At 44.1% G+C, this 15,698-nt stretch overlaps 1 protein-coding gene across 1 annotated transcript; it reads left to right on the top strand.

Moving 5' to 3' along the window:
• Positions 1-9,406: 9,406 nt before the first annotated feature.
• LOC109768943 (putative hydrolase C777.06c) lies at positions 9,407-12,245 on the top strand. Its single transcript, XM_020327676.4, has 10 exons — positions 9,407-9,701; positions 9,916-10,051; positions 10,146-10,273; positions 10,371-10,518; positions 10,615-10,720; positions 11,221-11,288; positions 11,406-11,441; positions 11,579-11,688; positions 11,785-11,846; positions 11,922-12,245. The coding sequence occupies exons 1-9, from the start codon at positions 9,526-9,528 to the stop codon at positions 11,840-11,842; spliced, it is 966 nt and encodes a 321-aa protein (XP_020183265.1). The 5' UTR covers positions 9,407-9,525; the 3' UTR covers positions 11,843-11,846; positions 11,922-12,245.
• Positions 12,246-15,698: the final 3,453 nt, after the last annotated feature.

Genomic DNA, 15,698 nt, shown 5'->3' with positions numbered 1-15,698 from the left:
AATTTTATTTTTCTGTCACGTTGATTCTCAACCTCACTCGGAAATTCCTTGAACTTTTCAAAGGTTTCAGACTTGTGTTTCATTAGGTAGACATACCCATATCTACTTAAGTCATCAGTGAGAGTGAGAACATAACGATATCCTCCGCGAGCCTCAACACTCATTGGACCGCACACATCGGTATGTATGATTTCCAATAAGTTGGTTGCTCGCTCCATTGTTCCGGAGAACGGAGTCTTGGTCATCTTACCCATGAGGCATGGTTCGCACGTGTCAAATGATTCGTAATCAAGAGACTCCAAAAGTCCATCTGCATGGAGCTTCTTCATGCGCTTGACACCAATGTGACCAAGGCGGCAGTGCCACAAGTATGTGGGACTATCGTTATGAACTTTACATCTTTTGGTATTCACACTATGAATATGTGTAACATCACGTTCGAGATTCATCAAGAATAAACCATTAACCAGCGGGGCATGACCATAAAACATATCTCTCATATAAATAGAACAACCATTATTCTCGGATTTAAATGAGTAGCCATCTCGAATTAAACGAGATCCAGATACAATGTTCATGCTCAAAGCTGGCACTAAATAACAATTATTGAGGTTTAAAACTAATCCCGTAGGTAGATGCAGAGGTAGCGTGCCGACGGCGATCACATCGACCTTGGAACCATTCCCGACGCGCATCGTCACCTCGTCCTTCGCCAGTCTCCGTTTATTCCGTAGTTCCTGTTTTGAGTTACAAATATGAGCAACCGCACCGGTATCAAATACCCAGGAGCTACTACGAGTACTAGTAAGGGACACATCAATTACATGTATATCACATATACCTTTGGTGTTGCCGGCCTTCTTGTCCGCTAAGTATTTGGTGCAGTTCCGCTTCCAGTGACCACTTCCCTTGCAATAAAAACACTCAGTCTCGGGCTTGGGTCCATTCCTTGGCTTCTTCCCGGCAACTGGCTTACCGGGCGCGGCAACTCCCTTGCCGTCCTTCTTGAAGTTCTTCTTACCCTTGCCCTTCTTGAACTTAGTGGTTTTATTCACCATCAACACTTGATGTTCTTTTCTGATCTCCACCTCCGCTGATTTCAGCATTGAATATACCTCAGGAATGGTCTTTTCCATCCCCTGCATATTGTAGTTCATCACAAAGCTCTTGTAGCTTGGTGGAAGCGACTGAAGGATTCTGTCAATGACCGCGTCATCCGGGAGATTGACTCCCAGCTGAGACAAGCGGTTATGCAACCCAGACATTCTGAGTATGTGCTCACTAACAGAACTATTCTCCTCCATTTTACAGCTGAAGAACTTGTCGGAGACTTCATACCTCTCGACCCGTGCATGAGCTTGGAAAACCATTTTCAGCTCCTCGAACATCTCATATGCTCCATGTTTCTCAAAACGCTTTTGGAGACCCGGTTCTAAGCTGTAAAGCATGCCGCACTGAACGAGGGAGTAATCATCAGCACGCTGCTGCCAAGCGTTCATAACGTCTTGGTTCTCAGGGATTGGTGCTTCACCTAGCGGTGCTTCTAAGACATAATCTTTCTTGGCTACTATGAGGATGATCCTCAGGTTCCGGACCCAGTCCGTATAGTTGCTGCCATCATCTTTCAGCTTGGTTTTCTCTAGGAACGCGTTGAAATTGAGGACAACGTTGGCCATTTGATCTACAAGACATAGTGTAAAGATTTTTAGACTAAGTTCATGATAATTGAGTTCATCTAATCAAATTATTTAATGAACTCCCACTCAGATAGACATCCCTCTCGTCATCTAAGTGAAACATGATCCGAGTTTAACTAGGCCGTGTCCGATCATCACGTGAGACGAACTAGTCAAAATCGGTGAACATCTCCATGTTGATCGTATCTTCTATACGACTCATGCTCGACCTTTCGGTCCTCCGTGTTCCGAGGCCATGTCTGTACATGCTAGGCTCGTCAAGTCAACCTAAGTGTATTGCGTGTGTTCCGAGGCCATGTCTGTACATGCTAGGCTCGTCAACACCCGTTGTATTCGAACGTTAGAATCTATCACACCCGATCATCACGTGGTGCTTCGAAACAACGAACCTTCGCAACGGTGCACAGTTAGGCTGAACACTTTCTTGAAATTATTATAAGGGATCATCCTACTTGCTACCGTCGTTCTAAGCAAATAAGATGCAAAAACATGATAAACATCACATGCAATCAAAATAGTGACATGATATGGCCAATATCATTATGCTCCTTTGATCTCCATCTTCGGGGCACCATGATCATCTTCGTCACCGGCATGACACCATGATCTCCATCATCATGATCTCCATCATTGTGTCTTCATGAAGTCGTCACGCCAACGATTACTTCTACTTCTATGGCTAACCGTTTAGCAACAAAGTAAAGTAATTTACATGGCGTTATTCAATGACACACAGGTCATGCAAAATAATAAAGACAACTCCTATGGCTCCTGCCGGTTGTCATACTCATCGACATGCAAGTCGTGATTCCCATTACAAGAATATGATCAATCTCATACATCACATATATCATTCATCACATCTTCTGGCCATATCACATCACGTAGCACTTGCTGCAAAAACAAGTTAGACGTCCTCTAATTGTTGTTGCAAGTTTTTACGTGGCTTGTATAGGTTTCTAGCAAGAACGTTTCTTACCTACGTAAAACCACAACTAGTACTCTAAATTATCCACGAATCTCAATGACCAAGAAAAGAATTCCTAATTAGTCTGGAAAAGAGTCGTAGAATGCCAGGAATCCCAAAGAAAGATTTTTCTTTTCTGTGATTTGCCAATTTCTATTTACCCTTCATAAGGACCCTTTTCATCGAATCCGTTCCGACTAAAGTAGGAGAGACAGACACCCGCTAGCCACCTTATGCAACAAGTGCATGTCAGTCGGTGGAACCTGTCTCACGTAAGCGTACGTGTAAGGTCGGTCCGGGCCGCTTCATCCTACAATACTGCCGAAACAAGATACGACTAGTAGCGGCAAGAAGAATTGGAAACATCAATGCCCACAACTGCTTTGTGTTCTACTCGTGCATAGTAACTACGCATAGGCCTGGCTCATGATGCCACTGTTGGGAATCGTAGCATAATTTTAAAATTTTCCTACGCTCACCAAGATCCATCTATGGAGTATACTAGCAACGAGGGGAAAGGAGTGCATCTACATACCCTTGTAGATCGCGAGCGGAAGCGTTCCAATGAACGTGGATGACGGAGTCGTACTCGCCGTGATCCAAATCACCGATGACCGAGTGCCGAACGGACGACACCTCCGCGTTCAACACACGTATGGTGCAGCGACGTCTCCTCCTTCTTGATCCAGCAAGGGGAAGGAGAGGTTGATGGAGATCCAGCAGCACGACGGCGTGGTGGTGGATGTAGCGGGTCTCGGCAGGGCTTCGCCGAGCTTCTGCGAGAGGGAGAGGTGTAGCAGGGGAGCAGGGAGGCGCCCAAGGCTGTAATGTTGCTGCCCTCCCTCCCCCCCTTCATATAGGCCCCCTAGGAGGGGGGGCGCCGGCCAAGTCCCATCTAGATGGGGGGCGGCGGCCAAGGGGGTGCCTTGCCCCCCAAGGCAAGTGGGGCGCCCCCCACCCTAGGGTTTCCAACCCTAGGCGCAGGGGGGAGGCCCATGGGGGGCGCCCCAGCCCACTATGGGCTGGTTCCCTTCCCACTTCAGACCATGGGGCCCTCCGGGACAGGTTGCCCCACCCGGTGGACCCCCGGGACCCTTCCGGTGGTCCCGGTACAATACCGATAACCCCCGAAACTTTCCCGGTGGCCGAAACTGGACTTCCTATATATAATTCTTCACCTCCGGACCATTCCGGAACTCCTCGTGACGTCCGGGATCTCATCCGGGACTCCGAACAACTTTCGGGTTTCCGCATACTCATATCTCTTCAACCCTAGCGTCACCGAACCTTAAGTGTGTAGACCCTACGGGTTTGGGAGACATGCAGACATGACCGAGATGCCTCTTCGATCAATAACCAATAGCGGGATCTGGATACCCATGTTGGCTCCCACATGTTCCACGATGATCTCATCGGATGAACCACGATGTCGAGGATTCAATCAATCCCGTATATAATTCCCTTTGTCAATCGGTATGTTACTTGCCCGAGATTCGATCGTCGGTATCCCAATACCTTGTTCAATCTCGTTACCGGCAAGTCTCTTTACTCGTACCGCAATGCATGATCCCGTGACTAACGCCTTAGTCACATTGAGCTCATTATGATGATGCATTACCGAGTGGGCCCAGAGATACCTCTCCGTCACACGGAGTGACAAATCCCAGTCTCGATCCGTGCCAACCCAACAGATACTTTCGGAGATACCCGTAATGCACCTTTATAGTCACCCAGTTACGTTGTGATGTTTGGCACACCCAAAGTACTCCTACGGTATCCGGGAGTTGCACGATCTCATGGTCTAAGGAAAAGATACTTGACATTGGAAAAGCTCTAGCAAACGAAACTACACGATCTTTTATGCTATGCTTAGGATTGGGTCTTGTCCATCACATCATTCTCCCAATGATGTGATCTCGTTATCAATGACATCCAATGTCCATAGTCAGGAAACCATGACTATCTATTGATCAACGAGCTAGTCAACTAGAGGCTTACTAGGGACATGTTGTGGTCTATGTATTCACACATGTATTACGATTTCCGGATAACACAATTATAGCATGAACAATAGACAATTACCATGAACAAAGAAATATAATAATAACCATTTATTATTGCCTCTAGGGAGTATTTCCAACAAACCTTGCCGTAAGTTTGGTAGGAAGGTACCAAAGTAATCCCGGCATGGAACACTGGACAGCGGTCAAGAATATCCTGAAGTACCTGAAGAGGACTAAGGATATGTTTCTCGTTTATGGAGGTGACGAAGAGCTCGTCATAAAGGGTTACGTCGATGCTAGTTTCGACACAGATCTGGATGACTCTAAGTCACAAACCGATACGTGTATATTTTGAATGGTGAGGCAGTAAGCTGGTGCAGTTGCAAGCAAAGCGTTGTGGCGGGATCTACATGTGAAGAGGAATACATGGCGGCCTCAGAGGCAGCACAAGAAGCAATCTGGGTGAAGGAGTTCATTACCGACCTAGGAGTTATTCCCAATGCGTCGGGCCCGATGACTCTTCTGTGACAACACTGGAGCTATTGCCCTTGCCAAGGAGCCCAGGTTTCACAGGAAGACCAGGCATATCAAGCGTCTCTTCAACTCCATTCGTGAAAATGTTCAAAATGGAGACATAGATATTTGTAAAGTACATACGGACCTGAATGTAGCAGATCCGTTGACTAAACCTCTCCCTAGAGCAAAACATGATCAACACCAGAACTCTATGGGTGTTCGATTCATCACAATGTAACTAGATTATTGACTCTAGTGCAAGTGGGAGACTTTTGGAAATATGCCCTAGAGGCAATAATAAAATGGTTATTATTATATTTCCTTGTCCATGATAATTGTCTATTGTTCATGCTATAATTGTGTTATCCGGAAATCGTAATACATGTGTGAATACATAGACCACAACATGTCCCTAGTGAGCCTCTAGTTGACTAGCTCGTTGATCAACAGATAGTCATGGTTTCCTGACTATGGACATTGGATGTCATTGATAACGGGATCACATCATTAGGAGAATGATGTGATGGACAAGACCCAATCCTAAGCATAGCACAAGATCGTGTAGTTCGTTTGCTAGAGCTTTTCCAAATGTCAAGTATCATTTCCTTAGACCATGAGATTGTGCAACTCCCGGATACCATAGGAGTGCTTTGGGTGTGCCAAACGTCACAACGTAACTGGGTGGCTATAAAGGTGCACTACGGGTATCTCCGAAAGTGTCTGTTGGGTTGGCACGAATCGAGACTGGGATTTGTCACTCCGTATGACGGAGAGGTATCTCTGGGCCCACTCGGTAATGCATCATCATAATGAGCTGAATGTGACTAAGGCGTTAGTCACGGGATCATGCATTACGGCACGAGTAAAGTGACTTGCCGGTAACGAGATTGAACAAGGTATTGGGATACCGACGATCGAATCTCGGGCAAGTAACGTACCGATTGACAAAGGGAATTGTATACGGGATTGATTGAATCCTCGACATCGTGGTTCATCCGATGAGATCATCGTGGAACATGTGGGAGCCAACATGGGTATCCAGATCCCGCTGTTGGTTATTGACCGGAGAGTTGTCTCGGTCATGTCTGCATGTCTCCCGAACCCGTAGGGTCTACACACTTAAGGTTCGGTGACGCTAGAGTTGTAGAGATATTAGTATGCGGTTAACCGAAAGTTGTTCGGAGTCCCGGATGAGAACCCGGACGTCACGAGGAGTTCCGGAATGGTCCGGAGGTAAAGATTTATATATGGGAAGTCCTATTTTGGCCACCGGAAAATGTTCGGGGTTTTTCGGTATTGTACCGGGAAGGTTCTAGAAGGTTTCGAAGTGGGGCCCACCTGCATGGGGGACCCACATGAACGTGGGTAGTGGGGGAAAGGCCCCACACCCCTGGTCAAGGCGCACCAAGATCCCACCTTAGAAGGAATAAGATCATACCCCGAAGGGATAAGATCAAGATCCCTAAAAAAGGGGGATAACAATCGGTTGGGAAGGGAAATGATGGGATTTCTTTCCCCCACCTTTGCCAACGCCCCAATGGACTTGGAGGGCAAGAAACCAGCCCCCTCCACCCCTATATATAGTGGGGAGGCGCATGGGAGCAGCACCCCAAGCCCTGGCGCCTCCCTCCCTTCCGTGACACCTCTTCCTCCCCGCTTGCGCTTGGTGAAGCCCTGCCGGGATCCCGCTACTTCCACCACCACGCCGTCGTGCTGCTGGATCTCCATCAACTTCTCCTCCCCCCTTGCTGGATCAAGAAGGAGGATACGTCCCCGCTCCGTACGTGTGTTGAACGCGGAGGTGCCGTCCATTCGGCGCTAGGATCATCGGTGATTTGGATCACGATGAGTACGTCTCCATCAACCCCGTTCACTTGAACGCTTCCGCTCGCGATCTACAAGGGTATGTAGATGCACTCTTTTCCCTCTCGTTGCTAGAAGACTCCATAGATTGTTCTTGGTGATGCGGAGAAATTTTTTGATTTCTGCTACGATCCCCAACAATGCCTAACACTCTTTTGGCTCTGGGTGTTTTGGGCTTTGTCCTCGCAAGGATCTTCCTCTCTCAAAGGCTTCAGAGGTGGGTTGCTCTCAAACCACAAAAGCCATGCACTAACTCTGAGCAGCCACCAATTTATTGTGTAGGGGGTGGGCTATTTATAGCCAGGAGGCAACCCGACATGATATGTCCGAAATGACCCTGGGTCACTAAGGAACCGACACGTGTCCAACGGTCGGATTTCAAACACACGCGGCAGCTTGGCTTGGGCTACAAGCAAAGCTGACTCATCCAACTCTAGATAAGATTTGCTCTCATTGTCTTCGCTCGAAGACATAGGATTTGGGTTGAGCATCACGTCAGTCTTCTGACTTTGTTCACTTAGACCCCACTTAACAGTTCGGTGGTTCCTATGACTCAAGAAAGAAGAAAATGAAACTACGAAAGAAACTATGTCTTCGCACTCCATAGACTTCAAGTGAATGTCTTCACACGTCATTATCTTCAACGTGAAGGTCTTCATGAACCACCATTGTCTTCAATGTCTTCATACATTTTTAGGGGTAATCTCTACTAGGTAAAGCAAATCAATGAGGGACTACTACCTGTGTTATCTTGCAATTCTCACAAACACATTAGTCCCTCAACCACGTTTATCGTCAATGCTCCAAAACCAACTAGGGGTGGCACTAGATGCACTTACAGGAGAGATAAGTAAAAAACACCCACATGAAAGCATGCACAACAAAGTCAACAACGAAGAAACACATTTGCAACAAAAATATAGAACAATCAATCACTCCCAATCTGCGTACAAAACCACTGCAACATATTGATTGTACACACACAATAAACATGATGCACATTGGCAACGTGTAAGACGGCGAAGACAATGTTCCAATAATTGTTCGCAAACAGTCATAACGTTTCATATAATCCCGAGCCTTTCGATCTATGCAACCGAAACCACACCACATACAACATGTCTATATTGTGTTTGCACTACCATTGCAAAATTCCCAACCATATCTTTGGGAACATTATGAGAAAAATATCATAACAAGTACAACACACGCATAGGAAAATCTAGGCATGCAACAAATCCCAATTGATTGCAACAATCTTGTGTGAAAACGGGGCGCAACACACATCGAAACATAAAAAGGAAAACACGTGAAACATGTAAGAAACATATTTGCAATAATAAAATTAATCACTCCCAATAGGAGTACAAAACTATTGCAATATATCAGTTATGTGTACACAACAAACACCATGCACATTTGTAGCATGTCTGAATGGAGAAGACAAATGTTCCAATCATTTTTTTTTACAAATAGTCGTAACTTCTCGTGCTAATTAATCTCCATCTTTAACCTGTCACAGTTGTGTGGGTGACATGCCCCGAAGGGCTAAGCTAAACAAATATCTGATCTTGTTTATATGTTTGTTTTCATTTGGTTGTGTGTTGCATACATGAGTTATTTTGTTAGGGATGTACAACACTCAACTTAATTGAAATAAAGATAACTGTAACAAAGTAATGGCGTTTGGAGGAAACACAATTTTGAAATAACTCTCTATGACGTCACCTCGCCGAAGGTAGGGACATGAGGCGTGTGCAACTGCCGCAAGAGGAAACTGCATAATGAAGATGGTCGGGAGGAGGAAAACAACGAAGGTTGAAGATGAACATGAGCCGCTGTATTTCAATGTAGCGCATAAATCTAACTAAGCGTAGCTTAGATGGTTAGATTATTTATGGTGGAACCAACTCGTCAGGATTTAAGTCCTAGACTTAGCATTGGTGCTCGTATTTTCTTGAATTTATTTTGGGCTTCCGACAATGTTCAATTAGTGGGAGGAGACGTTGTCATTGACTACGGAGGCACCTGTGGTGAATTCATCAATCTCAAGATGCAGTATTGGTGTTCGTATTTTTTTGGATTTATTTTAGGCTTCCGGCGATCTTCTTTCAGTGGTAGGAGGCGCCCCGTTCGTCTGCAAAGGCGCATGTTGTGAATTCCTCAATCTCAGGATGGTACGTCGGCTCAATATCTCGAAGGTGTTCATAAGGGTAGGGTGTGTGTTCATAGAGGTAGGGCTGCGTGTATGTGAGCATCTGTGTTATACTGTGTTAGAAAAAATGATGGCGCAGAAAAGAGTGACAACAAAAGAAAACTTTAGATGGCCCATAATATACTGATTTCACAATGTGCATAATTAAAATCTCCAAGAAAGAAAAAGGCGCGGGGACTTGCCGAGGTCAATAACAAAGCTTTTCCGGCGCCACCAGCAAACAAGCTTTCCCGAGCAAGAACCAATTCGATCGGCCGGGGATCGATGGAGCCCGATCCGTCCAAGTCGCCGACGGGGGGATCTTCGTCGCTCATCTTCCTGGGCACGGGCTGCTCCGGCACGCTGCCCGACGCACGGTGCCTCCTCAAACCGTCAACGCCGCCCTGCGCCGTCTGCTCCATGGGCATCTCCCTCCCGCCGGAGGGGAACCCCAACTACAGGTGCGCGCAGTACGGCCGCAGGCGATGACTTTCAGATAACTTCATATTCCAGATAGATAATTAGTAATTTCTCATGTTGTTCTAGATATATTAGAAAAGTCGAACATACTTTACATGAATGGTCTAGCTATATTTGGATAACTTTGTGAGGCACTTTGACAAGTAATTTTATCTGTGCTTATCTGACAAAATGCATATGCCTGTTTGCTTTCAGGCTCAACACCTCTCTCTTGGTAGACTATTGCCATGACGATGGAACACACAGGTACATCCTAATCGACATCGGCAAGACATTCAGAGAACAAGTTCTCCGGTGGTTTGTCCACCACAAAGTTCCTTATGTTGACTCGGTGAGATATTCGACAGTGCATTCTTTTCTGAAAAAAAGGATGCTCACCCTCTCAATTCTAATCCTGGGGACTAAGAGGGTTCTGTGCAGTGCAGATCATTCTGACTCATGAGCATGCAGATGCTGTATTAGGCCTTGACGATGTCTGGGTGGTACAACCAAGAAATGACCGAAACGATGTCGAGCAAATTCCTATCTTCCTCACGCAATTCACGATGGACAGGTTCATCTTCATCTTTAGCTTTCCCAGTGAACTGAAAAAAAAATCCGAATTAGTCACCAGACAATATCCTGTAATAACAAAGGCCATGAATTTACAGTATCGCGAGAAGATTCCCCTACTTGGTGGAGCAGAGGCCAGAGGATGGCGATGAAGATGCCCAAGCCGCGAAAATCGACTGGAAGATAGTTCAGGATGATGTTGAGAAACCGTTTGTAGCATCAGCGCTAGAATTTGTGCCGTTGCCGGTAACAACCAGCGCTGTTAACCATTACTTTGATCTTGTTACGTGTTTGCCACTTTGCCTCCTGGAGTGCTTACTTAGATTGCTATTCTGTGCTCAGGTAATGCACGGAGAAGGGTATATTTGTTTAGGCTTCTTATTTGGGAGGAGAGCCAGAGTTGCATATTTATCTGATGTCTCAAGATTTCTACCTAAAACCAAGCATGGTAAAAAACTAATCTTGGTCCATAACTCTTTGTTCAGATAATTAGAATGCTTGTTCTTGCGGATCACAGATGGGAGGGATGTTAATCAATGCAGCTGGACGTTTTTCACTGACATATGTTTACGGGGTAGTTTGTATTGAAATAGAAAGATGTTACTAATCTGTTAAACAGCATCCAAAATTCTGGACATTGTTTATGATGTCCTTAATGATCTAGCATGTAAATTATCTATTGTTTCTTGATAAAACTGTATGTAAAATGCTATATGTAGGGCACCGAAAATCATAAAAGTGTACACCTCAACTTCAGTGATTTCATCCGATCAAATTCAATGGTAACACTTTCCAGTATGTTTCTCTGAGACCAGAGTCTTTGTACATGTCAGTTATCAAATACAGCTATTTTTTAGTTGGACTTTCTTGTTTCCTGCATATTATACTGATCCATGTTACTGAGTGGAACATAATGCTGAATTGCTGATGCTGAGTCTTTGCCTCTAGCTATTTCGAAGTCTGGTGCTGGACAAGTTGACCTACTTATACTAGAAGCAAACTCTTTGCATGGAGTTGTAAGCCTACCCCTCATTGCATGTCATAGAGAATTCAAATTTGATGATTATTTGATACAAATTCCAAATGCTGTCAAATATGTTGATAGTCTGACACAGACTTCATGTTCTGAACAGGGAGATTCTTTCAGCACCCATTTAACTCTGAGTGAGGTTATTTTTCAAGGACTTACTAATATTTTGTCTTGAAGTTTTTTTATCAAATTTTCTTAGCAAAACTGTGAAGTGTTCCTTGTATTGGGAAATAATATTTTCTTCAGCATGAAACCAATGTCCTTTTTTTTTTGCAGAGTCTTGATGCTATCAAGAGGATCCATCCAAAAAGAGCTCTGTTGATTGGAATGAGGCATTTTTTTGAGCATGAGAGAGAAAACCAGATGTTGGCAGAATGGTCTATCAGGTACATCCGTGTGTAGCTGCTGAAATAGTTACATTATCCCTTCATTATCTCTAAGCCTAAAGGCCATGTCTCATGTGTAAGCTTGTATGATTATAGAGAAGAAATACCGACACAACTGGCTCATGACGGCCTGCGAGTCTTCATTGACATTTAATAAGGTATGCAGGTCGCTATGCAATATTTGAGGACCAACTACTTGGTAAGTTTGAACAATTTCAACCATGTCAGTGCAGATTGCAGCATCCCAGGGGCGGCGCCAGGGGTCTTCATTGGTATTCAGATGAATACCAATGATCTGTTTATGTATGTGTATACTGTAGCTATATTTACTGTATATTGCTGGTATTCAGAGCAAAAGTAATTCAATGAATACCAAGGACTTGAGTCCTGTCCTGCCGCTGCTACTGCAGCATCCATATATCTTTTGCTGATTCAGTGAAGATCCGATATAGCAGTAGTTTCAGCAGTTATTTTGTGATCTTTTGTATCCAAAAGACTTTAAGTTTGATCATGTAGATATTTATAATTATATACACTATATTCTATTGTTCAGCAGTTATATTGTTCTATGAGAGAAGTCCATATTACAACCTCGAACTATCATCGAAGTCTAAAACACAACCCGCGAACTACGAAACCGTCTAATCTACAACCCTCAACTTTCAAAACCGCAGAAAAGACAGCCCTAGGGTGGTTTTTGACTGTTTTTGACCCATTTTGACCAAGTAAACATCCCAGTCAGCGCCATGTCATACAGAGAAGACTGCGGCCAGCTCTGCGCTGCGACATGGGAAGCTGTTGACGGGGAAGCGTCGATATTGGAGATCACAGAGATCCCCTTTTGGATGTTCGGAGAGAGGGATGCTTTCTTTATCCAGGTTCGGGCCACCGAGGTGTAACACCCTACGTCTTGCGTGGTGTTCTTCTTGTTCTTTGGATATGTGTGTGTTTACAAATATGTTTTTTTCTTTGAAGTTTTTGAAAGTGAACACACTAGAACCCAAGATTGTTCTAGCGTTTGCATTGCAGCCCCATTTTTAAAATAAAAAAATTGCAGCCCCTTATCTTGGCAATCCTCTCGAGATAACAGCAAACCACAGATTGTTACTTCAAAAATGCAATGGTGAAACAAAAGGTTTGAGAGTATGTTACATAATTCCAAGAATCCCCCCCCCCCCCCCCCCCCCCCCCAAATCTGAGGAAGAAATCTTTCAAGAATTAATCAGAACTTTCAGAATTTGAAGACATAAGTTGAAAGTCTTGAGTACTGCTACAACCAAATCATAAGGTACTCCTATACATACATTTAATGGACATCATCAAATGAAGAAGCGCTATTAATTTGTTCGTCCTGCTGTCTGGTCGGGTCGAGATGAGCGATGAGCGGATGAGGCTAGCTGGTTTGGCTGTGGATGATTTAGGCGGCGGGTCTTGGCGGGCGTCGCGGCCGGTGCGCATGGCGGCGCAGGCCGATGGCAGCCGTCCCCCTCATGAAGCGCAGGTTGTAGTCGAAGATATCGTTGAAGGAGCGGGAGATGTGCTCGTTCTGATAGACGCAGCGATAGAACTCGATCAGGCGCTGCTCCCTGTACGCGGCATCGTCGGGGTAGTTGCGGTGCAGGGAGGCGCGGTCCATGGCTCTGTTGCACCCGGCGCGCGCGGCGGCCTCGTCGGGGTGGCTGCGCAGTAGCGGCCGAATGGCGCGGCCGAAGTAGCGGAGGGCCCACGCCTCGTCGCCCCGCTTGAGCGCGCGGACGAAGCGCTCGAACCTGACGACGAAGAGCGTGGCGGACGCGGAGGGCGTGGTGCTCTCCTTCCCGCTCATGAACGCCGTCACGTACTCGTCCGCCGCCCGCCAGCAGCCCTTGGCGAAGAGCTCGTGCAGGTGCGGCAGGTCCAGCTTCAGCCTCGCCTCCTTCTCCAGCGCGTACGCCGCCCGGTGGAGCTTCCTCGATTTGAGGAAGGCGAACACGCGCCGCAGGACGATCCACTCTGACTGCCGGTCCATGGCCATCGGATCGATCGACTAGCTCCGAGTCCTGACTCTGCCCCCTTCTTCTCTTCCAAAGGACCGATCGAGAGAAGGAAGAAAGGCCGGCCGGATGATATTGGTTCCACGATCCCTTCCTTAGTTTGTGCAACATTCATCTCTTCTGGGGTGCTTTTATTGATTCGATTGGGCTCGCCGGTTCCGGCTCACACTCCAAACCGCGTCGGCTTAGAACTTTTTTTTTTTTTGAAAGTGCGTCGGCTTAGAACTCGCAGCATTATGGACGACGATTCTAAAAAAAACACCAAGCATTATATGGACGACGTGTTGTTTTCACGGGCGCCCTCTATTTCTAGCTTACAGCGAGACATAGGAAAGCCTCGCTCAACGCGAGAGCGACATGGGCCGGCCAAGGCGCGCGGGAGGCCACAGCCTCGTCTTATTATTTTCACCTTTTTGTTTTTACTTTTTACTTTATTTTTATATCTGTTTATACTTCTAAATATTCTAGATAAATATTTTAAAAAACACTTTACATAAAACCGTGAAAACAAATATTAACCAAGGCATTAGAAAATGTTAGATGTGAATACAGAAAATGTTTCTCATGCATATGGAAAATGTATACAACAAATATACAATGTGTGTGAAAAACGTTGATCTTGTATATAAAAAATGTTAATCAATTATTTGAAAAAATATTAAACAATTATTTAAAAAAGGTTAATCAAGCATTTGAAAAATGTTAAATTTGCATATAAAAATGTTTTTAGGGGAAAAATGTTGGCCATGTATTGAGAAACTGGTAATGAAGCACTAGAAAAAATATTAAATGTGCATAGAAGAAATGTTGACCATGTGTTGAAGAATTTTAATGTTTTATTTGAGAAAACTTTAATCAATCATTTGATAAAAATTAATAAATCATTTGAAAAATGTTAAATTTGTGTAAAAAATGCTGACCATGTATTTGGAATATATTAATCATGTATTTGAATAATGTTAAACATGTATTAGAAAAATGTATTAGGTATATACCAAAAAATGTACAATGTGTATGGAAAAAAGTATACGTAAAAAATATAAGTGTTAAAAAAATATTAATCGGGTACATGAAAAATGTTAACCGTGTATATAAAAAAATGTTTCAGATGTATATGAAAAATGTTGAATGTGTACTGAAAAACAATTAACATGTGTTGAACCAAAAGGGAACCGATAACAACAAAACAAATAAAAATGAAGAAAACCCCATAAAAACCAAAGAGAGAAAATGAAAAACTCGAAGAAACCAATTTAAAAGAATGGAAACAGAGAAACCTTGAAGAATAACAAAGAAAATCGATAAAAACCAAGAAAGAAATAAAAAAATGAAAAATTGAAACCAAGAAAGAAACAAATAAAAACAAAGAAAAAATGAAAAAAGGATGAAAAGAGACCAATAAAACCAATGAAAAATCAAAGAAAACAGAAAACCAAAAAAGAGTGAAGAAACAAAGAAAAAAATAAAGAAAAAGAAAAGGATAACAAAAAAGGAAAAAAAAAGGAAAGAACCCGAGCGATGCGAGTGAACCAGTGTACTCACTCGATTGATCGAACCCAACAAAGGAAAACAAAATAGACGAAAACAGGCTGGCTGGTATCTACAGCGCGGAGGCAAAAGGTTCAGGTGAGACGGAAGAAACACTCGCGCTAAGCGAGATATAGTCCCCGCGTGTTTTCACGACTTAACTAAAATCAGGCTAGTAGACACCTATCATCGCTGGCCCAACTCGGCCGATAGGGTAAGGGCGAACAATGTGTGTGTTTGTTTACCCCGAAACCATAGAACGGATTGTTCTACATTAATTTTCATTAATTAAAGAAGTTACAATAACTCTTATGGTGATTGAAGAGTTACCACATGTACTTTCTGATAAATCCCCTTTTTCACCTTTCATTTTAACAAGTTAATTAAAAATATCAAGTTTAAGCAATATTTGTATTAGGGTCTTGCGTGATTATTTTTTGTTTAGATATT

The sequence above is a fragment of the Aegilops tauschii genome, chromosome 7, assembly GCF_002575655.3.
Source record: "Aegilops tauschii subsp. strangulata cultivar AL8/78 chromosome 7, Aet v6.0, whole genome shotgun sequence".
Classification (NCBI taxonomy): domain Eukaryota; kingdom Viridiplantae; phylum Streptophyta; class Magnoliopsida; order Poales; family Poaceae; genus Aegilops; species Aegilops tauschii.
The sequence above is the reverse complement of the archived record's forward strand: the minus strand, read 5'-3'. Positions and strand labels throughout refer to the sequence as shown.